The 27974-nt window shown below is 38.8% G+C and overlaps 4 protein-coding genes across 12 annotated transcripts in view; 2 read left to right on the top strand and 2 right to left on the bottom strand.

Annotated features, from left to right (window-relative positions):
- The window catches only part of ccdc30 (coiled-coil domain containing 30), a 29171-nt gene extending 20381 nt beyond the window's left edge, over positions 1-8790 (bottom strand). For 2 of the 8 annotated variants that reach the window (XM_079359456.1, XM_079359458.1), the window contains exons 1-10: positions 8683-8789; positions 7773-7964; positions 7028-7186; positions 6677-6797; positions 6196-6386; positions 5587-5664; positions 4978-5131; positions 1537-1652; positions 1346-1446; positions 1057-1249 (exon numbers count right to left, since the gene is read on the bottom strand). In XM_079359456.1, the coding sequence (XP_079215582.1) occupies positions 1057-1249; positions 1346-1446; positions 1537-1652; positions 4978-5131; positions 5587-5664; positions 6196-6386; positions 6677-6797; positions 7028-7186; positions 7773-7787 (1128 nt within the window). In that variant the 5' untranslated portion in view covers positions 7788-7964; positions 8683-8789. Of the gene's footprint in view, positions 1-1056; positions 1250-1345; positions 1447-1536; positions 1653-4977; positions 5132-5586; positions 5665-5827; positions 5949-6195; positions 6387-6676; positions 6798-7027; positions 7187-7772; positions 7965-8682 lie in introns of those variants that run through there. The other 6 variants (XM_079359461.1, XM_079359457.1, XM_079359459.1 and 3 more) reach the window with 6 other exon arrangements.
- LOC306834236 (epithelial membrane protein 3-like) lies at positions 8708-10299 on the top strand (the record flags this gene model as incomplete). Its single annotated transcript, XM_079360072.1, is given in 6 exon segments — positions 8708-8723; positions 9501-9513; positions 9515-9578; positions 9581-9653; positions 9847-9989; positions 10282-10299. Coding segments are annotated over 6 exon segments (327 nt in total).
- A 342-nt stretch (positions 10300-10641) lies between these two features.
- Positions 10642-25428, top strand: zmynd12 (zinc finger, MYND-type containing 12). Of its 2 annotated transcripts, none has more exons than XM_079359472.1 (8): positions 10642-10823; positions 13077-13206; positions 13489-13660; positions 13758-13927; positions 14187-14309; positions 14398-14491; positions 15055-15200; positions 25340-25428. In XM_079359472.1, the coding sequence occupies exons 1-8, from the start codon at positions 10684-10686 to the stop codon at positions 25379-25381; spliced, it is 1017 nt and encodes a 338-aa protein (XP_079215598.1). In that variant the 5' UTR covers positions 10642-10683; the 3' UTR covers positions 25382-25428. The 2 variants fall into 2 exon arrangements, with proteins under 2 accessions (XP_079215598.1, XP_079215597.1); XM_079359471.1 differs by lacking the exon at positions 25340-25428 and adding an exon at positions 16465-17031.
- Positions 18784-27974, bottom strand: part of rimkla (ribosomal modification protein rimK-like family member A) — a 27121-nt gene continuing 17930 nt past the window's right edge. The window contains exons 3-5 of the mRNA XM_079359470.1: positions 26718-26804; positions 25336-25539; positions 18784-22805 (exon numbers count right to left, since the gene is read on the bottom strand). Coding sequence (XP_079215596.1) covers positions 22285-22805; positions 25336-25539; positions 26718-26804 — 812 coding nt within the window. The 3' untranslated portion in view covers positions 18784-22284. The remainder of the gene's footprint in view (positions 22806-25335; positions 25540-26717; positions 26805-27974) is intronic.

Genomic DNA, 27974 nt, shown 5'->3' with positions numbered 1-27974 from the left:
GTGTCACTCACGGCGGCGCGGAGGTTATGTGCTCCCTAACACTGGTTTTGAAGAAAACTGAATAAGTCTCTAAATGGTGCATTCTGTTCAATAAGATGCAGTGTTACACATTTTAGTTTTCATATTTTAGTTTTCCCAAGCTTCATAATGTTGAGTTACTGTACAGCCCCTGCCCTGACACACCCCTTCATCATTTGACAGCAACTCACTTGTTGTCTAACCCCTTTGTTGGCCCACTGCTTCTATCTGCACTTTCTTTAAAAAACAAACAAATAAATTCATAATATTACATGTGTCATCCAGTAATAATAGATCCCTAGACCTTGATAAGTCAATCATCTGTCAGCACATTCGAATGTGGCACTGACCCGAAAAGGTGGAGCTAAACCCTGCAGTCCTCTGATTGGTTGAAAGAATCGTTACTTCCCGTTTTACGTCGGTAAACAAAACTCTGCCGTGTTTAAAGCATTGACTGTAATACACAGCTGATTGTTTACGTCTGTATTTCTCCTTGCCACACACAGCCTTCTCTGAAACAAACCTTGATTGAGTTCTTGTCAAAAAGAGTCACATACTCATGACAAAGTGGATGAACTGCTGGATGTCTTCCGGTTTTGTTTATGTAGCGTTTTTCTCCTTTGTTGAATTTATTAGTTAGCTGTTAGCGGTTAGCTGCTATCATATGACGCTATTTACATTTACATAGCGGCTATCGTCATCCGGCTGACACGGCGTCTACCAAATAGGGCACGGGTGGCTGTAGAAACACAAACAGGATTGGGTTTAAGCTTTTCAGTACTGGTATTCGGCAAACATATTCTTTGCCAAAATTAGAATGTAGCCTAATCAGATATTTAGCGCTCCGTATAGAAACCCGTGTAGTAAGCACGTCTATTAAATGTAGATATTTGCACGGCCTAGGTCAAGCCGTGCAATCATTTCAAGGCCGTGCTAAATCTATGGTTGGGGGTCTTCTTGGTGACTTGAGCTGATCTGCAAACAGCCTATCGAGAAGTCAGTGTAAATTTTGTGCCAGAATTTAGAGCTGCTATTTACCCTTCTGTGGAGTCCTTCCAGTTCTCCCTCTTGGCGATGTCTCTCCTCCTTGATGGAGTTCTGGGCCTCCCCCAGCAGAGCCTCCAGTTCCTCGTTCCTCTCCTCAAGCTCTTCTTTTTGCTTGTGGAGCCTCTGAAGTTGTCTTTGAATCTCTTTCAACTTTACAAGCTCGTCTTCCATCGCTTCACGACAACTGACAGAAAAAAGGATGTTTATTTAGAACAATAGGCTTGCAAAGTTTTAAAGATAGGCAAACTGACACAGTTCTTTGTAGTACTGCATGCTGTACCGTTTGTGAATACCGTCCTCATCTTGGTCCAACAAGCAAGACTGATGGGGTTCACTGCTCTTGTCCTTTGGATCGTAGTCTCGTGGATCATTTACTTTCAACTAGACAAAGACAATGCCAAACTGCCATAGATAGCCATCGAATTTTTTATTTTTATTGTTCAATACAAATACAAACTGTAAAACACAAACCTGATCCAAGAGACCTTTCTTTTCAGAGTCTAAAGTGAGGACTCTCTCTCTCAAAGCTTTGTTCTCAGCGTCTAGTTTGTCATTTTGCTCTTTGGCTCGTTGCAGCTTCATCATATCTATGAACAGACAAATCAAGAATTATGATTGTATACACACAATTCTAGATTTAACTTGTCTTGCCTTTTTGCCCTTACTATGATATAAAATCAATTTCCAAGCACTCTGTGGCAGTTATGGAAGCCAGTTTTGTACCCTTTTGGAACCTTTGCAAACAACAAACAACAAAGCAAACAACATCTATATTGATGAATGACTTGTGACAAATTCTGTTGGGACTGGTGTAGAGCTGCAGCTATCGAATATTTTAGTAATCGAGTATTCTATCGAATATCCCGTCGATTAATCGAGTAATCGAATAAATCCTAATTTTGCTTAATTAAGGTTTAACTCGTCTCGGGTCGTCCCTACAGCTACAGCTACCATGGTAACGCCTGCTTGTTACAACCAATCACCTCTGCTCTACAGCTGCTGACACTCACCATATTACTGACAGTGTCCCAAATAAACTTTATGATTCACTGGTCAATGTGGCAGGTAAATTAAAAATACAGGCCAAACATGTTTTAATGGCTGAAATAACAAATAGTGTTTTGTGTAGCCTACACATCTGTTACAGTACATTTAATTGAGAAAGCATTATGTTCTGTTGAATCAATCACAGAATCAATCATTATGTCAGATAAGGAAATTGAGAAACTTTAAAAATATATTTGCTAAATTATTATTCCACAATCAAGTTGTCTTGATTTAGCTTTGAAGACATTAGACATTTAATATAATCAGCCTGTTCATTATTAGAAGTGTGCGCATCTCTGTCTGCTCCTGCAGCGCCCTCACAGACTACAGAGACCATAGACGCGTCTATGACAGAGACTGTGAGAGGACGTTGCTATCGTTATGTTAGCTGCAAACACGGAGAGAGTGAACGGAGAAAAGCCGACTGTTTGACCGGATCACGTGTTCACGACTGGGTCGTATGGATCACGGATCAACTGTGTGCTGACTAAAAGTTAAAAGAGGCACGCCGCGCTCGCGTGTGTGTGTGTGTAAGAGAGAGGAGCAGGTAGCTGCAGCTACATTAAACATGTTTTATACACATAGCAAAAAGTTATGATGACGCAAAAAAAAAAACTTAACGAAGCCTCGAGGCAGCGAAAATTCCTCGATGAATTTTTGTAATCGAATTATTCGAGTTATTCGAGGAATCGTTTCAGCTCTAGACTGGTGTTGCATTTGTAGCTTTGACCATCCTTCTTGTTGTGTTGCTTATAGGCTGAATGTCTTGTTAGACCACTGAGGCATATGGCAGCTGCTCCTAGATTCGCCTGAGCCTACAAAGATAGCTGAAAGATTAAGCAGAACATTTCTGACACAAATAAAATTAAACATTTTGCTATAACACAATAGAAATACAAGGGAATAAATTGAAAATTATTAAGGGAATAAAATAATATATAATTTACAAACCTTCAAGAAAAATATAAGAGGGATGTTGAAAAGTAAATCAACTCCATTGCCAGGTACTCTAAAAAATTGACTGATGTCTCTATCTGTTAAATTGTAGGGTTGTAACGGTACACAAAAAATGATTGGGTACGATCCTTAATTTTAAAGATTTGGTTCAGTACAGCACACTACTCTGGTCTTGTCTGAAGCTTTAGATAGAAAGCTCTCTACCTATTATGGTGTCTAATTGGGATATCAAAATGTTCCCTCACAGGAGACCTCAACAATTGTGGGGTTTCCACTTCCTTACTCAGGTTCTCTACAACTAACATTGTTTAATAACATCAACAAAAACTTCAACTAACATTGTTTAATAACGTCAACAAAAATCATCACAATCAATGAATGATCCAAAAATCAATATCTTCAAAAAAGCAAGCACTAATTCCTGTTGTGCATATGTCTGAGGTATTTTTCATGCAGAGGAGCAAAGATGTAGTCCCACTTCCCCTGTTCCCTGTAGTTCAGATGCTGAGATGTTAAAGGGGATCTCATTGTTCAATCTAATTTGGGTAGCTAAGACCTCAATAGCCAAATTGAAAAGACATGGTAAACACGTCCCTTGCGAAGGCCTCTATGAATATGAAAATCTTGAGCACAAATAATATCAATCCAGTTTACTACTTTGCCAAATCCAAACTGTTTTAAGGTAGACAGGACATACTGTATAACAAAGTCAAAGGCCAAGCAATAACCACAGAGTCTTCTGTGTGGTTATAATACATGATATTGATAGGTACCGGTAGACATAGTAGTATAGTGTGCTGTATATTTAAAGTATATTTGTCGGCCGGAGATGACAGGCTGTATTATCTCAAACTTTTTTATAGATCAGTGTAATGTTTACTTTTGTGGAGTAGCAAATGTGTTTCTTTTGAGTTATTAATCATGAGCAAATGCAATAGACAGAAATTTGGTAGGCATCTTTATAAAACTGTATTTCAAACCTGCCATTTTATGTCTACCAAATTAAGGCTGTTTATCATTGTATTCAGACAGCCACTTTGCAGATTCCCAAGATGTTTTGTCCAGAAGGGGTACACAATTTAAAGTCACCCATGATTATAACATTTATATCTAAAATATGTGATTGCATTAAAGACCTTCTGGCAAACAAGACGGTCATCAAAGTTGGGGGCATATAAATAAACAAATGATATTGGTACAGAGTTTAAAACTACTGCTATTATGATGTATCTACCACAGGGGGTCCGTGATTGAGGAAGAATAAAAGGTGTTTTCTTCTTTTCTTTTTTAACTGCTTAGCCTATTTTGAACATTGTGAAAATGAATGGCTTTACTTAAAAAAACTCTATAAACATCAGTTTAAAAAGAGTTATCCATTTCTCCAACCAGGTCAGCCACAGAAACTATGGAAAATATCTCCAGACCTCCAGTTAAAAGGGTAATATATAATTAAGTTTACTAGTTAGCTTTTTTTAAGAGATGCAGATTGTGTCTGTGTGTGTTACAAAGAGAGAGGCAGGCGAAGAGTGGTAGAGAACCTTTTTTGTCGGCGTGTAGCCCAGTTGAGACGGGCATTCAGTATAAGACAACTGAAATCAACCATCATCTGGGAGTTTTTTTTATCAAATATTGTTGTGCAGTGTGAGCTAACATTCTGCTACAACTTTTCTTCAATCCTACTGTGTAAGCCGGGCTTGAGATGTTTAAGGTCAAAGGCAAAAAGCTGGTTGGAGAGGGGACAGGGGCTCCAGGGATAACAGGGCAATTATCTGTATCCATTCCCACCCTGTGTTGGTTTCTCACAAACACGTATTTATCCAATACCCAAAATAATATACACAATTTAAATTTCTTATGTAAGCACGTCATATTTTAAGGGATACAAACAGTCAGGTCCTTTGAACATACCAATTGGATCGAGGTTGTTCTTGGCAGCATCCAACTCATTGGTGAGTCTTCGGATATCCTGATGAGCCATTGCCAGCCTCCTGGATGCCTCTTCAAGGTCTCGTTCCAGTCGCTGGTGCTCATTTTTATCTAGGTCAATCTCCTCACTGTGAGCCTGGTGTGAGAAAAAAAAAAGCATTTATCATTAGAGTAGTATGTTTCTGTAAGGTAGATTGGTAGATACATGTGGCCTCACTTTCTGCTGAAAGAGATATGCTAAGGCTAAGATCATCATTACTGCTGGCCTGGAAAGAAAGACTGGGAATGAGTTATATTTCTAAATGTCAGTATTCAATTGCTTATAAAGACTAAAGGACACATGCTTTTACCTGTCACATGCCGTCACTGTTTCAGCCATTTTGAGCAATCACCTGCTTGAAAATTACATTCACTGATGGGTTTCTAAGAAACGTATCCTCGGCATCACTGTGGTCATGCAAATATAAATGCACAATGCCAGTATGGTTCGTATTTCAAGAAGTGATACTCTTCCAAAACATGCCAGTGATTCCTATTATCATGACACCAGTGTTAGTTAAGAGTTAGTCTGATTTATAAATTAAAACCTACAGGGGTAATATTGTGTTTGCTTTGACCAGACCTGCGCAGCCCAAACAACTTCTTCCACGGACTTTGGGATGCACACTGCTGAGAGGAAAGAATAGTTTGTGCAAAATGGCAAAAGACAGTAATCAACTATCGCATGGTATGTCTATATTTTGACTGAAAAAATCTGGTTGATCTTTAATCTACAAACTTAACTCAGTCTGAAGCTTTAAACTCTGCCAAAGCACGAGGATATTCACCTCACCTTAATGTTATCTATGTTTGTTTTCATATCCTCCCTCTGATTCCTCAGCTCCATCCCCATTGTGTGGCAAATATAGTCCAGTCAGTGTCCCAAATGGAAAGGGATTCACTCAACGATTTACCTGGGATAGTTAACAATTGTATTTCCCTATAGCTATGAAGCAATGGCATCGTTGAATTTGAAAATTGAACCTGCAATTACACTGGAAGAATGTCATTTAAAGTTCCAATAGTAAAGTAAACTACAGGACAAACAATATGAGCAGTTTAAATGATGTCACAAAATTACTTTCTGTCTTTCTCTAGGGAACTGAGATTATAAGGAAATAGTTGTTAAATGTCTTTAAAGTTTGAATGTCAGTCCTTTACCTGTTGATGGACCTCTCTTAAGTTTTCAGTGAGGCTCTGACATTCCAGTCTTCTTTCTACAACCTCCAGCCTCTCCAGTAAAGTGGCCCTCTCCACCAGAAGGTAGGCCACTTGCTCACTGGGACTACTCAGACCAATTTCCCCAAGGTCCTCCTGAGCCAACATCTCTGCCAGCTCCTTGCTCTGAGTCTCTGGAAGAGGTCGAAGTTATCAGTGGTTAACCATTTACAAGGTAGTATTACAGTCAAATATTGAATTTCTATATGACAGTAGAATTTACAAAACTATATGTTAATTTATAATTCTGGGAATATATGCTTTAACTTATTACCAGAGCAATTTTAGGCTGTTCATGGCAAACATCAATTGTAAGCTAAGGTGTGCTTAAACTATGATGCTTAGGATCCATTGAGCGCCTATTGGTAGATTACAACCCAAAGGAAAGAATCCAAACATTTTACCACATTTGCAAGGAAGTCACCTTGTCGTTGTCTGATCTGGTGAAGCTCTTGTCGCAAGTGTTCATTGTCTCTCTCATTATCTGCAGTAAGACATTCACGCTCTTCCAGTAACCCACGAATATGAGCAACATAGCTCTCCACCTAACGAGAAAAAGTACAGTAATTGTGGTGTGACTGACATAACATATTTTAGCACTTAGCAGTGTCCTGTAACACTTACACAAACCGATTTGAGTTTTTCTGAATGTACTGTTGTCATGAGATAAAACACACACTGTTTAAATAGGAGAAGTAGCACACACTGTGTAAGACTGGAAGTAAGGTTTAATAATAATACACATTTTAATAATAACTTTTAAAAAGTTGGTCACCTCCAGCATCTCTTTCGCCTGCTGAGTACGTAAGGTCTGCAGCTCCTGGGTGGCTGTCTGAAGCTTTGCATCACTGTCAAGCAGCTGCTGACAGAGATGACAATGCCGTTCCTTAGAACTGGTCCCCAGGTGGATGCCATCATCAAGCTCTGTCTGCACCTGGGAAATCAGTGAAAAGAGCAGAATGTTAATGAAAGATAGTATATTATTCATCAGTTAAGTTTTGAACTGTTATGTTAAGCTAAAGCCTCAATGATATTTAATACCTTAAGTACTGTAGTTCAGCAGGCAAACTGTTTCATAAAAGCTTCCGCTCAGCACAAACTTGTACCGCTATTCAAGCAGGTACAAGTTTGTTACAAAAAAATCTATTTTCACCTGAAGTTTTTAAATAAAAGCTGAAACAATTGAAAAAAAAAAAAGCAATTTAATGAATTTTAAATACATGCACACAACAACACCTGTGACATTGTTCATCATCAGAGTTGTAAGACTTGCTGAAAACTGATCCATGTGTGTGACACACAAGACAAAGCGAGATCATTCAAGTGGCATGCCAACAGTAAACACCAGTTGCTAAATGTATGTTGTAGGGCCTGTAACCTGAATATGCCCCTATACAGCATTTTAACTACACCAAACAGCATATTGTCACAAGCTGCGCATCAATATGTTACATGCATGTTGTGCTTAAACATCAATCCAACTGTCTTGTCTGTTGTCAAATAACAGATATAAATGTTACCTCTTTATGATCCATGGTCAAGCAGCATGTATTTTTCCTCAATGTGAAAGTACTTCAAAACTGCATTTCAGCTTACATGATATCCCATAGAGTATTATTTTTCAATGACATTGCAAAGATCTGCAGGTCTTCCCACTCCATCACTCCAATTGTTAAAATGTTTCCATGATTTTTCCTGGTCTTTAAATTCCCCTGCAAAAGATGAAATGCATTAGAAATAATGCTGTAAAGACGTGAGGACCTGTCTGCCTACACTCTTAAGATTAGAGAAACAGTACTGTAAAATAATGGATCATCTGAGACGATGCAAAACTTAAAAATGACAAAACAGGTTTAATTTGCTCTGTTTAATCTGCAACAATGTTATGACTAATTTATCTGGACGCCAAATAATACATAATTAAAACTGCTAAGCGATTTAAACCCTGTTATTAACAACCAAATCTATACCTTTTACTTTGTTTGCAGGCTCGCTTCTGTTATTACCGACACAAAACGACTTTGGAGATATATTGGTTCTCCCCAAAATGTCTGACCAGGAGGAGCAAACGTGTTTTTGTGGGACATAACCAACACATTCCTTTTGGTCATGTAAGCTGAATATTAAAGAACACGCAGATCGTTTTCAGAATTGTTGCCCCACCTGTGCTATAGTAAGCGAGTGAAATAGCCCACACTGTAACTGTAACAAACTGCAATCCAATATAGTTAGCGAGGTAAGTTACGAAGTTACCGTGACACAGCCTAGCCTACTATCTCACATTCCGCTAACGCTAGCATTGTTAGCTGTTAGCTTCCTACAGTGGCGTCTTAGCAGCAACTGGTATGGACCTTGAGGTTTTTATTTTCAAACCTTAGGACATCTGCTTAAACCAACACTTGCATGTATCGAGTGTGAAGTTTTACTTACCTTTCACAAGGAAAGGGTACCAGGAATGCCAAGCGCTAGTGGTCAGGCGTGGCGGAGATAATTGGCTTCTACTGTCACCTTGGCAACGGACCGTTCCATTCAGTAAGGGGACACTCGATCAGCAAAGTTTCCAGCACTCAACTTTCGTTGCAGTTTGAAAAAATAAAACAATAATAATGTTGTTTTATTATACCAACTTTAAGACTTACTTTAGTACAACATCAAATAACCCTTGTGACATATGGTAGACTGAAACTAAGTGTAGAAAGTTGGCAAATAAGAAAATAGATAGGTATTCCATGTCCAAAATTCATTAGGTTCAGGTACTTCTCTTCAATGAAGTTTCCAGTGCTCATGGTTGCCTGCATCGCTGCCTGAAGTTCAGGGAAGTTTATGCAAATATATTGCTTTGCATGAGTTCATTGATTAACAATGGAAATAAGATGAGTGGCATGTTTGGTGTGCCATTAAAGGAAAGAGGACTCTCATAAAAATGTTAGAAGAATTAACACTAGAGAGGCTACCTCAGTCCCCTCATTTCCACCATTTCAGGAAGATAAATGCATGTCTTAAAGTTAATATTGGGGTAAAGTATTTTTTGTGATTATGACATTTAAACTTTATAACATCAGATTTTTATCTTGAAAACAAAAGATCTGTGAAGGGATCATTTTGAAATTGTATTTCTGAAAAATATTTTCAGTCACCAAGTTAAAATATATTTAAAAATGTGTTTTCATGTGCTTTTTTAAATGGAGAATACAAAAAGAAAAAATACACAAGTCCTTGAAACTGAAACTGATGTGTCCTTATCTTAGAGTGGCTTCAGGCTGCAGGTCCTGATGGTTCTATCAGTGGTCTTCTCTTCCGTCTCCTTTTTGGTTTATTCCTGGGTTAACTGCTTACAATGTCGAGGAGTGGTCATTTCTACTGGTGGTCTTTTTTCACAGGGCTGTGTCCAGTCTTTGCAGGTAACAAAGGGATGAAACAATGTGCTTCTGGCATGTCTCAATATGAGACTGTTAGAAAAGGGTATTATTTGCTCTTACAAATGGTGAAGGAGGAGAGCAATGTGTTTTTCTTTGCTATGTAAAAGTTCTTACAGCAAATTTTTCCATGCAACCCGCACCATGCACCCACATGAAACCCTGCTCACTTTTTAAGGCTCAACCACACTCTCTGCAGCTCTCATCTACACATTACACAATAAGGAAATCCTGCAGGACTCCAGAGAACTGACTGATGGACACCTTGGTTACTGCTTCATTCTGGGATGGGTTTGTATACGTCAACCTACATCAGAAAGAGTGACCTTAAAACAAAAGTCTATGTTCAGAAAGGTTTTAATACAAAAACTTGACATATACATGCACAATACCAGTATGTGTTATTAAGATGACTTTGCTGTAGTTTAAATAAGATTTTGAATAAGGCTATTTGGGTGGAAATATTTTGGGGAAAAAAGGGAAATCATGGTTATCTCTTTGATAACAATTATCAATCCAATATAAGAAACCTGAGTGTAAGCTATGTTTTGAGACATTTTTAAGCCTCTAAGAAGTTTAAGTTTCCCACGTTTTTGTGTCTTGACCCAGGCAGGCAAAAAGATGTTTTTGAAGGTTTTTCAATTTTCCTTAAAACACACTTTGATTATACTATACCTAGATATCATTGTACATAAGATTTTTTTCTAATTTAATAATCAACTGTCAAAAGCCTAGCCTAGGTTTTAGCTAACACGAACGAAGCCTAAGAAATGTGTTATTTAATAGGCTATCAATTTAATACAAGTTTTTTTTAAATGCAATTCCGCCTTGCTGGCCTCAATAAATAGCAGTGTATCTTTTAGTAAAAAGGCCTACGTTTATTTTGCTAGCTGCTGAAGTCGTTGCCATAGTGATAGTAAACTCGTATTTTTTTCAACTGGCGATTGCTATCAGCTTGTTTTATGCTAGAAACCAATAAGCTATCTGTCAAACATAAACGGGCTTTCTTTTAATAATGGAAGGGGACCGACACGTTTTGGGGAAAACATCTAAGGTTATTTCTCTTGCCTTACCCAAAGGAACGGAAAAACTGTGTGAACTTTGTCAAAGACCAGCGAACCTGCAATGCACTGGATGTAGGGTAACCTTTTACTGGTGAGATTGAGTCAGCAGTTGTTTTCTCATCAAACCTCAACATTTTTTGATGTGAGACGATTAATTTGTGAACGCAAACCAACCCTAAATTCAACAAATCTGTCTTTTGTTCAATTTATGGTGGCTTATTTAAACAATGTCTTACTGAGGACGCTAGGTGGCAGTGTCTGCTATTTCTTTTTTTTTAAATAAATTGTATATACCACATCGGCATAAAGGGCGTTCAAGTGACGAGTGTCGTCAGAGGGCGGTGTTGCTGGAGCTGAAATTAACTCGAATTATTTCTTGTCTGTTTATTTGTGTTAGTCGGTCAACATCAGCTTTTTCATGTAGCCTAATAGTAGAGGAACAACAATTAATGTTGAGATTGGTGTTCTTACTTCAAAAATGGCAGACCAAATGTGTTTAAGTGTGTTTTTCAAAAATTGAAAATGGTATTGATAAAAACTTTGCTCAATTGTCATTAATAACTATCTATCAACATCCTGTACAAATTTGATGACATTCTGATTTTGATTTCCAGAGATACATGTAATAAGGCTGAAGCTGTCCCTTTCGGAGAACCTTTAATTTTCACTATTTTCATTTGTTGGTAAGATACATAAAACAAAAGAAAAGTAATTTTGCAGTAAAATATTTTTATACAACCATCCGATTCATAAACTAGACATGTTCAAGTCATGAAAACATATGGTTGTGCTTTGTTCTACCTCGGGTAGGGGTATCTCAAAAACTAAAGCCTTTTTAAGGGGTTTGTTCCTCTACTATAAGCAAGCAAACATCTTTGGCTGATGTGTTGGCGTAGTCTGTGGACTCAATGACAGTTAAGGACTGAGCTCTGTGAATTCTTTATTGGCACAGTATTGGGAGTGAAGAGGAGCATGTGGTGACATTCCTGTCGGGATTTATGTAAAGGGTTGAGCCACTAAACCCAGTTTCTTAAAGGGAGATTACAGCCACTTATATAAAGCCTCACTCTCAACCTTAAACCTGAACTGCATGTCTGTCACTTGTATTGAAAAATATTTTTCCCTAATTAGCTGATCTTCAAAATGCAAAAAATATAAGCAAAAAACAAGCAAATAAAGTAAATCAAATGCAGTTGCCAGTTAGGACCTGACTAGCTTTTGTTCTTCGTCAGAGCAATATCATTTTATGTCTGTGTCCATCTATTATGTTTCTGGCTAAAATACAGAGCACAATACACCAAATTGTCAGTAAGTAAGGATTGTAATTGTATATCATTTAAGCCACTGGTATTGGAATCATATTCATATTTTTATATCCAAACAAATGTTTGATGGAACTGCTAATTTGCAGGAAGTTCGAGAAAGTATCACGCAAAGAAAGGAAAGGAAATAATGAGAGAGCAGTTGCTATGGTGTCCTTAGAAGACCCAATGATTTGTAACTCTACTGTTTGAAGTGACAAGGCCAGATTTCCTGCCCACTGCTCCGTCTGTCTCAGGTCCAGAGAACACAAACACGGTGGAGCGAGCACACATGCTCCTCTGTAAAACAAAAAAACAAGGAAATCCAAGTCACTTTCCACAGAAGTTTTAGACAAGAGCCAGATGAGCAAAATTACAGACCAGCTATGTAGCAACAGGCAATTTAATATGATCTCTGTGCACTCTGATATTTTCTAAGTTGAAGCTTTTTTTTGGAAATGTAATCTGTGATTCAAACCAAATTATCTTTGTTGTTAACACAAATAATAATAATCGTATCATATCAGTCTGCTGGACTTAGATGTTCAACTCATGTCAGTGAACAATGTTCTTGATCATTTCTGAGCCAACACCAGCTATATCACCAGTTATATTTTTCCCAGAGGGAATATTTAGTGTGTTATACACAGCAAATATAAAAGAAACATTATTCACACAAAGCCACAACAACTTTGTTTGTAATCATAAAATAGATCTTTAAGCTCCTGTGAGGAGCTTTTAGCTGGTTAGGAAAAAGACATAGAAGAAATAAATACAGATATCTCTTCAGTATATGACATAAAGCAAAAGAGACAGTCAGGCACAACATTTATAATCTCTTTATAGTCATTTGTTGTTATGCCTGAACAGTTGTGTGAAAGGTGGCAGACAATTAGTAAAGATGGAAACAGCTTTCATTCTTAATCACCTGCATATGTACAGCACAAAATAAGCAAAGAGAGAAAAGGATATGTTCCAAAAGGGAACCAAGATTGTTAAAAAACGTCAGTCTTTTCTTTAAAAAGTCTCTCTTTATATTTCAGTGATGCAGAGCACCAGCAGGCTGACTGGGTAGGGATCCACCAGAGAATCTGTCCTTTGCTTGTTCCCATTCGTACCTTGACCTTTTTCCGTCTCCAGAGGGCTGGCCAGATTGAAATACAGCTTAAAAAGGTAAGCCGATGGGTGTTGAACTGGTTATGTGGAAGATCTTGAAATAGCACAGGCAGTTTGTTTTAAGTTGAAAGGAAAATGCAAAGAGAACCTTGAGTTGCAAAACCATATCGCTATGTCCATTAATGTTTTTTTTTTAAAATTCTAAGATTTGTATTAACAAGACACTTCTTTTCAATTGCCTTAGCACTATGGGCCATGTGAATTATTGTGTAATGTTTCTTGAATTCAGGTAAGATAAAAGTATCCTGATGTGTACTGTGTGTTTGTTTCTCAACTAAGGCAGAGCTGATGGCCATCTGCCAGTCAGTGGCCCAGAGTAAACTGTCTGAGGGGAAACACAAAGAGGCTCTACCTGCTGCTCAGGTTTGTCTGCACTGTTCCATAGACATCCATGGCCCCAGTACTGTCCAACTGGTTCCTGTATACCTGCTGCTGGCTGAGGCTAACATGGGTCAGTTTTGTCAGCCTAATATACCCCCTTATTCCTTTCTAGATGTTTAATGTTTCTATATCTTGGTGCATGTATTTATTTGTGGTTTCATGTCTAGGTATGGATAATCTAAAACTGGTGGCAGAGCTCCTGTCCCAAGCAGAGTGGGCAGTATTGAAGAGCCCAGAATGTGGTCATGAAGTCTACCATCAGCTGCACAGGAGCCTGGGCCGCCTCCATTTTGCAACTGGAAACCTGGAAGCAGCACTGGTTAACTTTGCAAATGATGTCTGTGTAAAATTTACTACAGTCACCTATGGCTGCATAACATTAATTATTTTAAGCTGTCCAATAACCTCACAAGCTCTATTGACACTGTGAAGAGGGAAATGAAGGCCACATCTCTTTTTATGTAGTTAGTTAGTCATACAGACTTGTATGCATATACATATTCCTAAATTTCAGTAACCTTAACAAAGTGTGAGGTACATTGATAATGTCTTAAGATGAACAATATATTTTTTCTGATTATTGTCTTGCATTTCAGATATACTACTCCAGCGAGGAGTATGGTCTGGATAGCACAATAACCTGTAGAGGCTACATTCTCATGGCAGATGTGTTTGCCAAACAAGGGAAGACACCCATTGCTCGCTCCTTGTACTCTGAGGTACGATTAAGCATACAATGTTATTATATAACTTAATACTTTTTAGTCTATGAGTTTCATGCTGTATCCTCTGTTGCTCTGATTTAAGGTGGCACATACTTGGCACTGCCTCCTGAACAAACTCCTTAACACTAAGGTCCAAAATGTCCAAAATCCGGGCATGTTGTCAGAGCCATTATTTGGTAAGTTTGGATATATGAAAAGTTTAAATTTAATGTGTAATCATAGGAAAACATAATGAATAATAAAGAATGCACTTGCTTATGAACAAACCAACATACTTTATATCTCATTTGAGTGCATAATATACTACAAATTACAACTTACTGCTACTTCTGGTGAACAGCAGAGAGTTCCATTGGTGTATCCCTGATAAAATTAGGTCAGCGTTTCCATATTTAGCTGAGCTGTATTGCTGTGCAATCCGAAAGCTAAACCCCAGATTTACACATGCATGCATGCTTAGGACTGACACAGAGCCAGAGACCAGTGCTGATACATCTCTGTCTCTGCAGCATCCGCATCACTACCCTCTATCGCAGCTGCTGCCCTACATATGATGCTAAGCCTTTTAGCAATGCAATTTCCATTGTGGATGTTTAGGGGGGGTTGCTGCTTACTCAAGTTGCAGAAGATACGGGCAGATCTTACTTTTATGTTAACCTCTATTAAATGCACAAAAACATTGTAGAAGGTAAACAATGTGTTAACCACTTATTTTGTCTTTACTCATGGCTTTCATCAGAGAAATCCCAGCAAGTTGAAGTGGGTGAGACCTTTAGAAGAATACTAGAGTTTTGGCAGTATGACTCCAGAAACGATTCCGGTCAGATTGCACTCGTGGCCCATTGCCTTGCCATGCTCGAGTTCCTAGGAGGAGACTCCCTGAAGGTGAGTGACCTTGACAAGGCAGTCAGGCATTTACAGTTCTATTTGACATAGTGACACAGTTCCTCATTATCCCCTTGATCGTCTCATTGAGAGGGAAGTCTCAAAATGGGATTAGCTCTAATTGGTAAAGCTGTAAAGATGAGATTTAAAATTAGCAGGAATAGAATTGACTGTCTCGACACCCTGACTTTAATCTTTGTTTCCTATGTCTCTATAATACTACTAGAAGTTATTTGTGTGTCAGATCCAGCTCTGTGAGATAAATGTGCCAGATGAAAGGAAGAGACAGCATTGGCTTAGGGAACGTTTTTTATATAACTGCCAGTACAGGAAGTTGAGTACTAGACAGTTAAATGCCAGAAACTTACAGTCACTTGCAGAGGGTCTAAGTCCAATGGGTTGAATGATATCTTATGGCATAGCACTAGTAACTTCACTCAATAGCAGACAGTTACCATATGGACAGAAGACAGTTACACACAAACAAGCAGAGCAGTGTGTGTGTGTATGTGTTTCATTCTGTTCAAGCAGTACAATGTAGAAGCATCCTTTCTCATAACTCTGGCCTATACATGTTAACTGAACTACAAAGAGGAAAAATAAAATGGTACAAATGGTGCAAATGGCAACCTTTTCTTGGCTTTGGGCGAATTTCTGCTCATCGTCCAGTCCCGTCATTGTTTCTTTGAAGGTCACAGGTGCTGTTATGCAAAAAGGTGGCCGACACTATTCATAGAACATGCAGTTAATTTCATTGAGATTTCTTCTTTGAGGGAAATATTGTTGAATTACTTCTCATCTAACTCCTGGTTTTCTTGCAAGAATGGAGACAACTTTTAAAGCATATCTGTACATTAACTATATGAATGCATTCAGCCTTGTGAGAGAGGTGGATTGATAAAACATATTTTTATGTTATACCAACAGACACTTAAGAAACACATACTTAATTCATTCCACTAGTTCACAAAACTTGATAAAGTGATTCATACCCCATGTAAACCACAGGTGTCTTCAATGAATTCCACAATGACATTGGAAAGTTTAAAAAAAACATGAACGGTAATGTCAACAATCTCAAACCAACCCCCCCCCACCAGGACCGCATAACAGCCAAACTCTTGTCAAGTTGTCAGAGAGGTAAAGAAGGTCAAGTTATTTATCGGTTGGCATCTCATTTCAGTGATATTATACAAGTCAGCTTTATTCTCCCAGGAGTCCAACATCTGCAGCTGCTGTATTTCCGTTTTTGTTTCTGTGCCAGGCACTAGGATTTGGCAACATGGCCCTAGAGGCCTGCCGGCTGATACCAAACCATGACCTGTTGGAGTCTATCCAGGCCCTGCTGCAGCTGGTGCAGAGGTTGCAGACATAATTACATCCTGGTTTTGACTACAGCATGCCTGGCTTTCACCCTTCATGGATTGTACTTCATGTGGATATTTGTTTAACTCATTAAAATTTGTATAGAGTATCCTCTATAAAATATGTTTGCTTATTTAAGTATGTCAAAGCAAAGTAAACAATATTGAAGTCTAGTTTAATAGGAATGAACAAATAAGACGTTTATTGGTTTGAATAATGACTCATCTTTATTTCATCTAAAAAAAAAGAGGGATATATATTTACATATTTTTGCACTTTTGAGAGACATTTGGGATCCAGTTTGTAACACTGTCAGAATGATACAGAACAGAATGGTGGAAAAAGCTTTTCTTAACAAACGTTTAAGCAAAGTTTTTGCTTATCTCATCACCTTCAGTCCTGGACCTCCTTTTAATTCAGTGTGATATGGAGATAGAATTAAAGATTGGAAATGTTTCGGTCATCACCAGGGACTGTGATTGTTTTTCCTGAAGCACAAACGCTGCATTTTCCTCCTGAAAAATCAAAGAATATTGTAAACCTTTACACAAACCTCAGGTTTGTTTTGAAACACAATACATAATATGAACCTGAAAATTGCTGTGAAATCCTATGGTTTATATACAATTATTAATCATTGATTCATTATATCAAAAACATAGAATCACTTTTAGAAACTTCTCACTACTAGTTATTAGAACTGAACTATACAACAAAATGTTTGTTTTTGGCTTTCAGATTCATTTTAAAATGTTGAGAGGCTGTAAAACACAAACATTGGATTTCCTCATATACCCTTTATATTTTTTGAGCCAAATATACATTAGCAGCAGTTTGGATTTAAATATTAACATTGTGCTGTTGTGTTTGCACACAGTGGTAGTCCAGAGGTTTCTACAGTTTTGTTCTAGGCTTTCTATATATTACATAGGCCAATACACATTTCCTGTTTCAACACATTTGTCCTTCCTCAAGTATGTGTTGCTCATAACTTTCAGTAGCTTCCATGCCTGATATCTACTTTATGATGGCCACTGATTAATAAAGATAAAGCAAAGGAAAGCATCCCAATCTGGGAGCTTGATTGTGATCTTTCTCTTACTGCTCCAAAAGGAAACCAGACATTGAAAAGGCATATTGAAAGCTGTTCAAGCACATTTCAATGACCATACAATGGCTAAATATGCTCTGTATGAGAAATGCATTATCGACAGATTGAAATAACAGATTCTGTAAAAGAGAATGAGCCCCTCCCTCTTTTCTATGGCTGGCTAATATAATGTATGTAAGGATATGTGAGCTTTGATTTACTCTGATGTAAGAAATCAGGAATGACACAGGGTTCAATACAAAGACAAAGACTTAAAATCCTTGGGGACAACATGTTGGGTTGTGGCTTGATCAAGCCCACCAGCCTTTGCATGTCAGGAAAGAGGACATCAGCAGATTTAATAGTTTGTTTGTCAGATACTTTCAGTATTTAGATACCAGACAACTTCACAAAGCTGTCAATGGTATTTTTTTGTTCTTGGTGGAACCACTGTGATCACTTGACAGCAACCTTTAAAACAGCAGGTTTTCCTGGGTGGATTTAGATATCACACCCTGGGCATGCTCGTTAGACTCCAGTAAACCTGGCCCTCAAGAAAGGGAAATAAAATGAAGCTTCACAGCGGTTTAAGTTTATTAACACAATATTAGTGCACTCAAACCACTTTTTTTAAATACCATAAATTAGGAATGAAACAAGAAACAATATAAAACAAGCAAGGAAAAAAGTGCACATGAACTATGGTATACACCACAGCCTTATACTGTAGTTGACAACCTTTTTTTCTTTGTTGTTTGTGTGTCTTTTTGTCTGCCTATATGGATATGGGTGGTTATTTTTTACAGGTCTAGCTTGGTTAGATATGTAGTGTCTTTTGGGGTCAGGGTTGAGATCCAGGCTGCTTCCCTGAGATGCTTTTAACAGAGGAGTTATGAACCTACATACAAGGATGTCACAACATTTTAGGGTTTGCTTTTGTTCAAAGCTGTTAGTTATTCCAAGTGAAGTAATGTATCCCAGTGTACCATTCCTTAGTGTTAGTTTCATCGAAAGGTGTACAGGAGGTAATAAACAGGAAATCCATTTTAAAAAAGCTCTTGGTCATTTAAATTCCTGGATTTTACCCCTTTTCTTTTCAAAGGAAAGAAAAGTAACATTCTATCCAAAGACTGCAAAAATAGTTTTCATTTTTTTGTACATCATGCCAACATGTTTTTGTGGGTTAAGATACTCATTTTTTATTATCAAAACCTAGGTGAAAACAATAAGTAAAATCTAAAATTCCTAAACAAATCCTGAAATATTAGCACCAAATTGCGGATACAACCCTTCAATGTTGCAGCTCTGTACAAACAAGTTTGTCATCAAAACTTTGTAAAATGTCTATGTTGGTAGTCATTTCAGCCAGTCCAGTGTAGGCATCTGGACACTAGCATTCACTGGAGTTCATATGCTACCTAAATATTTACAAAAAAAAAAGGTAAAAACAAAACAATAACAGAAGGGAAATAGAAGGAACTGCAGCGACCCGTTTCAGAAAGAAGGTTTTGTGCAAACACTGAGTCAGTTAACCCTGAAATGAGGGAAACTGGGTGTTCCCTTTCAGAGGGGGAGGTCCCTCAAAACCGAAAAAGTGGCCTGCCCCAGAGAGGGAGGTAAGTTTAGCTCTGAGCGCATTACTATGGTAACTGAACCTGTGAACCTAACCTGGTCAGGAGCAGGTTTTTTTCCATTTTTTCAATAAACCCAAAGTCTCTCTCTGTCTGAAACGCAGAGCCAAGAAACACAGTTTAATTTCCTCATCCTTTCATTTAGTCCATATCAGACTGTTTTAGTGTTTGTCTGAATAAAGATCCAGGTTGTTTCAATATGATAGGTTAGGTAGGCTATAGCCTACTCTAGAATATAAAACAAACTATTGTTGTTGAACGTGGCATGTCTTTTAGTCGAGGAGCCTCAAGCTCAAGGCAGTGCATTGCTCGGAAGGGAATAAGAGTCTATATTTACGCCAGGAAATGTTAATTTAATTAGGGCTAATTACTTACAGGAAACTAAACAGGATAAAGGTGAGAGGACATTAGGTATCAGCATTATGTTGGGGATAATGATAATGCACGTTCAAATAGACACTTCATAAAGTTAACTCTGTTTATGTGAAATATGACTACAATACCACCAGTCTGTAGTTATGTTTAATTTTGAGCCGTTTTAAAGTCGTTTTTCTTTCGCTGGATTGATCTTTTTGAAAATACATTTTAGATTTAACACCATTCAACAAATTCAGACCTGCGATATTACAATTTTTATTAAATATTAAATGAATCAACTTCATTACACACTGACTTGAACCGTTTTCTCTTACACCACTTCTCCCTCTCCTTCGCGCTGCAGCAGTATCACCTTTTTTCCCTTATTAAAACCTGTTCATCTTCTCTGCATGTCCACAATGAGATGATTAAAGTATGAGGATCTCTTTTTTTGTCCCCTGTTGCCACGGTGAATCATAAGCCCCGTTTCCACCGAGCTTGGTTCGTCTCAGTACGGCGCGCATTTTGCGGTGTTTCCATAGTCCCGTTTCTATAGACTAATCCCGGGAAAGATTCCCAAATAACCGATCCGTACCGTCCCACTTTTTTTAAACACTGCAGTCCGCAGATTGGTTGAAAGAATGGTCACTTCCCGTGTTACGTCGGCAAACAAACCTCCGCCGTGTTTAAATCATTGACTGTATCAATGTAATCATTGACAGCTGATGGTTTACGTCTGTATTTCTCCTCACGGCACACAGCCTTCTCTGAAAAAAAGTTTGATTGAGTTTTTATAATTAAGAGTCACATGCCATTGAAGTGGATGAAATGCTGGATGTCTTCCAGCGTTTGTTTTGTTTGTGTAGCATTTTTCTCCTTTAGTGAATTTATTAGTTAGCTGCTATCATATGACGCTATTTACATAGCGGCTGTCGTCATCCGGCTTACACACCGCCTACCAAATAGGGCACGGGTGGCTGTGGAAACGCAAACGGGATCGGGCTTAATCGAATCAAACCTATCCGTACTGGACTGCTGTGTGGAAATGGGGCTATAGTAACATATGGTGCACAAGTTGAACACCAGGTGAACTTAAGTTGATTTAACAAACTCAAATCGGCTAATCTGGAACTCAAAAATTAGAGGTCCCCACCTGAGGGTAAATCAACTTAGAGCATAGAGTCTTACTGAGAGTTTGTTCAAACTTCTTTTTGAAAGGGTCCCTGCAGGTACATCAGAGGCCATTGGGGAACAACAATGGATTCTGGCTGATATGTTTTGTAGTTTTGAATATCTAAGTCATCCTATGGCAGTGAGAAGTCATTGTTCTGAGGTATATTTTGTTCGCATGTGTAGACTCAGCTTTCACACTTTGTCTTAAGTTTCCTAAATATGTCATCTGAGCGAGAAACAAAATGCATCTGTTAATCATAAAGTGCTAGCCATCGAGTGAATTTTTAAAAAGCAGCAGACTGCTGCTGCTGGTAAGGCTACTCAGACAAGCTATATAAGAATGTAAAGTAATAAAATCAAATAATGGCACTCAAACAGTTAAATTTCAAGTTGTGACTGATAGATAATAACCATTTGTTATTTCTACTATTTTGCTCATGTAAGGGCAGTTTTGCTTACTATAGCATTAGCCTGCTTCATTCACAGTATACAACTAATCCGTTTTTGACCCGTGTTAGAGTCCACGATGATTTTCAGGTGTTTTGGTGCTGTAATTTGGGTTTTCTTATATACTTATCAATGCCCGAAGGTAAAAATAAATTGGCACCACATCATTCTCCTTTCACTGTCAGTGAATAAGCTCCAGCTACTTCAAATCAGTGATTCAGCTAATATGCATCTTATTGGTAAAGTTATGTTAACTTCATAAAAAATATAACAAATTCACAATCTGTTTCATTGAGATCACGACATAAACTATAGTTTTGTTTCAATGTGTACATTTATTTCTTATTTTACTTTCGGCTAATTTGATATAAAATTCCTTTATCTTCAGTTGCTGCAGGATGTTCCCCTTCTTGTTAATTGAGTCTAGATTGGAACTGACAGTGTAGTGTGCTTGCTGCAAGGGTGTTTCGTTTTCCAATCCAAACAACTTTATCTTAACAAAACAAAACAACACTTCAACTTGCCTCTCAACCACCAAATAAAGCTGTAATTTTAGCAGGAAAGCCTTGTTTTAGTTTCTTAAATGATGTGAGCATGCTATAAAGGTAAAAATATGGCAGACAGCCTTTATGGGAATCCCACACACATACCTAAAAACGAGACTGTTTGACAGTGATCTTCTTTTCTGTTTTCAAACACATGGCACCATGCTGCAGTGTAAGCTATGTTTAGATTGTGTGGTTTGCAGTTTTCGAAAAGACATGCAAAGCAAGGAGAATCAGGGGAGCAGCCTCAGATCTTTTCATTTTCAATTAATAGTAGGGAAATGCTTGTATTTTTTTGTTTATACCTCTGTGGTTGTGTGTTTCTCTGCTCTTGATTTGCATAAAACTTTCTATGATTTAAAAGTTTTTTCTTGATATGCGTTTTTCAAAGGAATGTTTGTTATCAGGCGAACAGGGAATGTGTATACATGTTGTAAATTTGTGGTGTTTTGTGTGTTAATTACGATGCTTAAATATCATTCAGTCAATAACTTGATCTCGTTGGCGAGGAGGGTATTGAAGTTGTAGGCTGGATCAGGAAGATCAGAGAGATTAGGCAAGGTTGGGGCTGTGGACTGGCGGGGCGAGGACTGTGAGGGCTCGGCCAACTCCGGGTCACTCTCACTGGAAGTAGAACCCACGCTCATGTTGCAGACGGCCTCGGGTAGGGAGCTTCCACCATTGGGCACAGAACACACCTCGGGCTCGCTGCTGGTCTCACTGGTGCTTGACACAACGGAAAGCAGGGACATTTTACGGGTCAGGCGGCTGGGGAGCATTGAAAGGGCAAAGTCTGCTACAATGCCCGCCACATCCATGCCACAGGCCTGGTCAAAAGCGATAAAGCCAACATTGGCATTTGCCTCGCAAACCACAAATGAGCCATCATTGAGCTGCAGGAGGTCAATGCCACACACATCCATGCCGAGGATGTTGGACACTTCTATGGCAAGCTGCTTGCCCTGCTCGCTCAGTGGGCACATCATACCTACTCCACCTGAAAAATGCAGAGTGACATCAAGATGGTTAATACCAACTACATTCTGTCATTCATTTCACCATCTAGATTGTCCAATAGTTAATTTATCATCTAACAGGGGTCTATATATTATTCTTATTCTGCTCTTATACTCTGTATGTATGTAACGCCACAATTTCCCAGCTTGGGATCAATAAAGTACATCCATCCATCCATCCATCCATCAAGAAATTGTACTATTACATAAACATTGTATGGGAAATTCGCTTATTTCAATATTTAGTATCACAGAATCAGTGCAAATGTTCACATAATCTGTTACATAATGTAAAAATAATCTTATGCCTGTCATAAGCCCCTTTTTCAATCAGAGGAACTATCCCCGAAAAAAGGGACATTTTCAGGAACTATGTGAATTTCCACCAAAGGAACCAGGGTCTAAATTTAGTTGTGAGGTTAAATATCTACCCGTTAAAAGACCTTGTTGGGGGCTTTTAAAAGGTTCAGGAACTTTGGAGGCCTGGGATTGCAGCCCCTGCAGTACTGAATGTCTATCGGCACTCATGTACAACAGTGCTCCTATCTGTATTTATGTTATTAATACAACTTATTTAATGCAGGGTTTTCCATTCGCGCCGGCTGTTGGCCAACCTAGTCACTTAATAACCATATTATTTTATTCTGTTGTCAGTCTAATAAATAAGTTTGATTCACAAGTTAAGACTATACATTTTAGATGCATGCAGAACTGTATTAAATCAATACTTGAGCATTAGAAGGATGTCCGTCTTCCTGTCAACCCTGCCCCTCAGTATGTGTGTTTGGATAGACAGTAGAAAAATAAGTACGAAAAGAAGAATTGCACTTATTGCCACAGAGGGGGCTCATGGTCATTATGGCCTGCTTCAGAAAAAAATTGAAAATACCAGTGGCACAACTTGACACATACACAGTGTGCATTAAAACATTTTCCTAGTGCACTATGCAGTTATGTATGAGCTTGATGAATGAACAAATCAGTAAATTACCGTAAATTCCGGACTATAAGCCGCTACTTTTTTCTCACACTTCGAGCACTGCGGCTTCTACTCCGGTGCGGCTAATGCATGGATTTTTTATGGGGGACAATGAGCTTGTGCCGCAAAAACATTTGACTTCGTCACGTCGGATCTTAATATCAGTCATTTTGCGCTTCATGCACGCACCCTCATCATGGAAAACACACGGAGAAATACATATGATGCAGCTTTCAAGTTAAAGGCGATCGACCTGGCTGTCAAAGAAGCTAACAGAGCTGCTGCACGTTAAGATGACACTGACAGCGACAACAGAGACTGAGGAAGTGAGTAATGAAGTCATTCTGAGGCAGTGAATGGATGGACTTTTTCTTGTGAAATATATTACGGTCATCTTTTTCATCAGCCGTGTTACAGACACCGTCGGCTAGGCTTCGTATTGTAACGGTTCATGTTGTAAAGTCAGTAGTTGATAATGTGTTCATAATTCCGATTATGTGGAGAGTCAGTGAATGCACCAGCGAGAACGTGTTGAGTGGCTGTATGAGAGAACGCTGGGGGAGAGAGTTGGATTGTTACGGCAAGTTATGTGTTGCTCTCTGCTGTAAACGGCGTGGTCACGGCCGACAGTGATCGGGTTATTAAAAGTTATTATTTGAACGCTCTCGCCGTCCTTTAACGTCCGTACGGACGCTACAGTATTTGCGGATGTTACCGGTAGCCTACGTCTGTGTAAATAGCTCTTGTTATAGCGTGGACACCTGCGGCTTATAATCAAGTGCGGCTTATATATGTACAAATACATTTATTTACTTATTTTTAGCCGGTGCGGCTTATATCCAGGTGCGCTCAATAGTACGGAATTTACGGTACTTTTATGCATTATATATGGTAAAATTATAAGGTAATCATTATTATTTAAAAAAAACTATTTTCTACTCCTAATACGCTTCAACTAATACCTATTCAAATTGTGGCAAATGATTCATATGAGTATGGTTGGGACTAACTGGTTACTTCAGTTCAGTTCGGTTCGTATTGGTACGGCACTCATTTTGTGGCATTTCCATAGACTAAAGCCAGGAAAGATCCCCAAATTACCGACCCGTACCGTCTTATTTTTTGGGACCCTTCTGTTGGGGTGCCAAGAATATCAATCTGACCCTAAAAGGTGGAGCTAAACACTGCAGTCTGTTGATTGGTCCCGTAAGACAGTGGCATTAAAAGACTGTAAACACAACCCTGCCATGTTTAAATACAGTCGATTGTTTTTGTGTGTGGAGCTGCAATAATGTCACGCTATTACATAGCTGACGCAGCCATTGGCATCCGGCCTCCGGCTTCACTCACCCCCGCCTACCAAATAGGGCACGTGTTGGCTGTGGAAACGCAAACAGGATCAGGCTTTACCGAACCAAAAAGTAGCAAACTAAACTGATCTATAACAGACCGCTTAGTGGAAACAGGGCTTTAGTAATGTGTCTATTATGTAATAGTATCCATAACTCAGTTATTTTAGAGTGTCTTCCTACCCAGAGAGCAGTTGCTCTGCATACGGCCATCAGTGGAGCAGCGTAGCATTGAGCCTATGACGCGGCCACCAACCAGAACAACCCGCACATCCCGGCCATGTGACTCCTTGACATACTCCTGAAACAGGTAAGGCGTGTCATGGCGGATCAAGTGGCACAGGTCTGTCAGATGGTGTTTGTCACGGGCCAGGAACACAGCCTTGCCTTGGAGAGGGAGGAATGGAGACAATAGATGAAGAAATGGAGTAAAAAAATGTGTTTAGGTTAAATAGACCTATTTTTATTACATTAAAAATATGTTCTTCAAATGTGTGAAATTGCACAAGAGGTTGGATAACTTGAGCAGTGTCCTGACAAGTAGGTGCCTTTGCTGACCAAGCCTCATGGCAGTTCCCAATTCCCATATAATGAAAAGGACACTCCTCTTCGCAGCCACAGAACTGCTTCTCATAAAGCATAGAAGACGCCCGTTTTAATTAGCACCTCTTAGCTGCATCTCCTAGTTGTCTCACTTGATGATCCCTGTTCCTTCACCAGGAAAAATTCATGCTCTTACTCTAAGTGAAAACAGTCCAAGATATCAAGGCAATCTTTTGGTAACATATTTAAGATGATGAAATGGACTTTAGCCAGTACCATGCAGCACATTACAAATAAAAAATAAAAACCCATAATTGTCTTGTGACTCATTTGAGACATTGATTACTTTGTAATGATGGTACTAAAACTCAATTTGGATAATTCCCTTGAAAGAGTGCATGAAATAAAAATGTGATACTAAGCATAGACTCCTTTACTAACAGTAATACAGGATACTTGGAAATAGCCTATGTGTTTGTTCACTTACCTTTTATATGTACATTAGAATGGTAATATTCAATCACAGAGGGGAGGAAAGTTGCCCCTGAGATTCAGAACTCCATTAAAAAGGTCAAGTTAGTGTTTGATCAATGGTTGCTTTCCCTAACAATACGTTGAAGAATGCCAGAGCTAGTCAAGGTCTATTGTTATTTCTTACTTTCTCTCTCAACGCAAAAGCAAGCCAGTCAAATGTCAATAGCTATGACTACAACTGGGCTAATGGGTGTTCAGACACTGGGACTTAAATGATAAAGCTAACATTTCCACAAAAGCCCCCCTGTGAATTAGGAACAATTGGTAAACAAAGTTCAATTTCTAAACTAAAATTAAAATGATTAGCATGCAAGACATACATCTGCTTTGTTTTGTGTTTCCTACAGCTCCGCAGACCTAATTGTTTAACACTCTGTCAGTGAATTTCATATAAGGGTGGAACAGGCTCCTATTAGAAGAGTGTAGTTTACATGTCTCTGAGCGGAGGTGTAGGCTTGTGACAGCAATAAATAGACTGCTGGTCTTACCTCTGTGGCCACGTGCATTCTTCACCACCACAGGGTAGCCTAGCGGCTCCGCCTCGTCAATCATCTTACGGAAGTTGTCATGTCCTCCTGGAAAATGGCAATGCACAAAAACACAAATCAAACAAGCAAACCTGCACCCAAGGGTGTAATGTTTAAAAATTGTCCTTGTTTTGATGGCATGGTTCACACATTACAGACGACTGAGCAGCATGGGGGAAGAACTGTAGCCTGTTGCCTTGGCAACTGAAGTGACTCAATATAGTGAGGCTGTAGTGGCTAAGTATTGTCCCAAGCTTTTACATATCTTGCTTTCTTTTTCATTGGATTAAAAAAGAGCCACCACTGAAGTATGCAAAGAAGCTGATCCTATCTGACAAGCATTCAGACTGGCAGCTTGTAGCCATAAAAGTGCTTCAGCTTGTCTGTCTTGGCTTTGGAAATTATTGAAAAATGTGTCTGAAATACTGAAAAATGGAGATGAAAATAACATCTTTATGTCTCCTTTGCATCTCTCTGTGTCTCTCGCTCTCTTTCTCTATGTCTCCCTGTCTGGTCCTTTATGGTATTCGGTCAAGGGAACAGATTTGTGAACTGGCCTGTCACATGGCTTTTTCAGACATAGATTCACATGTGTTTCCACTGAGAGGGAGAAAAAAAACAGGGAGCAGATGAAGGCAAGGAGGGAACAGCAAATGTGGGTGTGACCACGTCACAAGCTGCTGTAGAAATTAGGAGGGAGGGAATGGCATCCTTTATTTTCAAAAAACATGAGGGGGCAGAGGGCGGGGCCGTGGGGTGGGGGGTTTGTTACATAAGCTCTACAGCTGCTCTGCATGCACCGCCAGGCCTACTGTGCAGAGAGACGAATGGAATGTAGGCCAAAAACCCTCTCTGCTTTCTTTTTTCCTTTCCCTCTGTCTGAATCTTTTTCTTTCTGCTCTCACAAACATCACAAAAACAGATGGATAGGTTTTGTGTGGATTGTTAGCTCTTGTTTTGTTTAATTAAATCAAGACACTACAAAAAAATGAAAAAAAGCAGTTTGGCCTTTACTGCAAGCTACATCCCAAAACATCATGTTTTGGTGAAATTGAAATGTAAAGCCGTTGTTCCATCTATTCTTAGTTTTGGCTTAAAAATGTCTTTTAAAAAACATGAGTTAACTAAGGGTTTCTTTTTTGTCGCTGTGCTCACATCGACTCAGTTCACAGAAGTTCATCTTTTAGAAAACCACGATTGTCAATGTCAGTTTTCCCT

Source organism: Symphodus melops, assembly GCF_947650265.1.
Source record: "Symphodus melops genome assembly, chromosome: 13".
Classification (NCBI taxonomy): Eukaryota; Metazoa; Chordata; class Actinopteri; order Labriformes; family Labridae; genus Symphodus; species Symphodus melops.
Note: the sequence above shows the minus strand (reverse complement) of the source record. Positions and strands in the feature narration are given on the sequence as shown.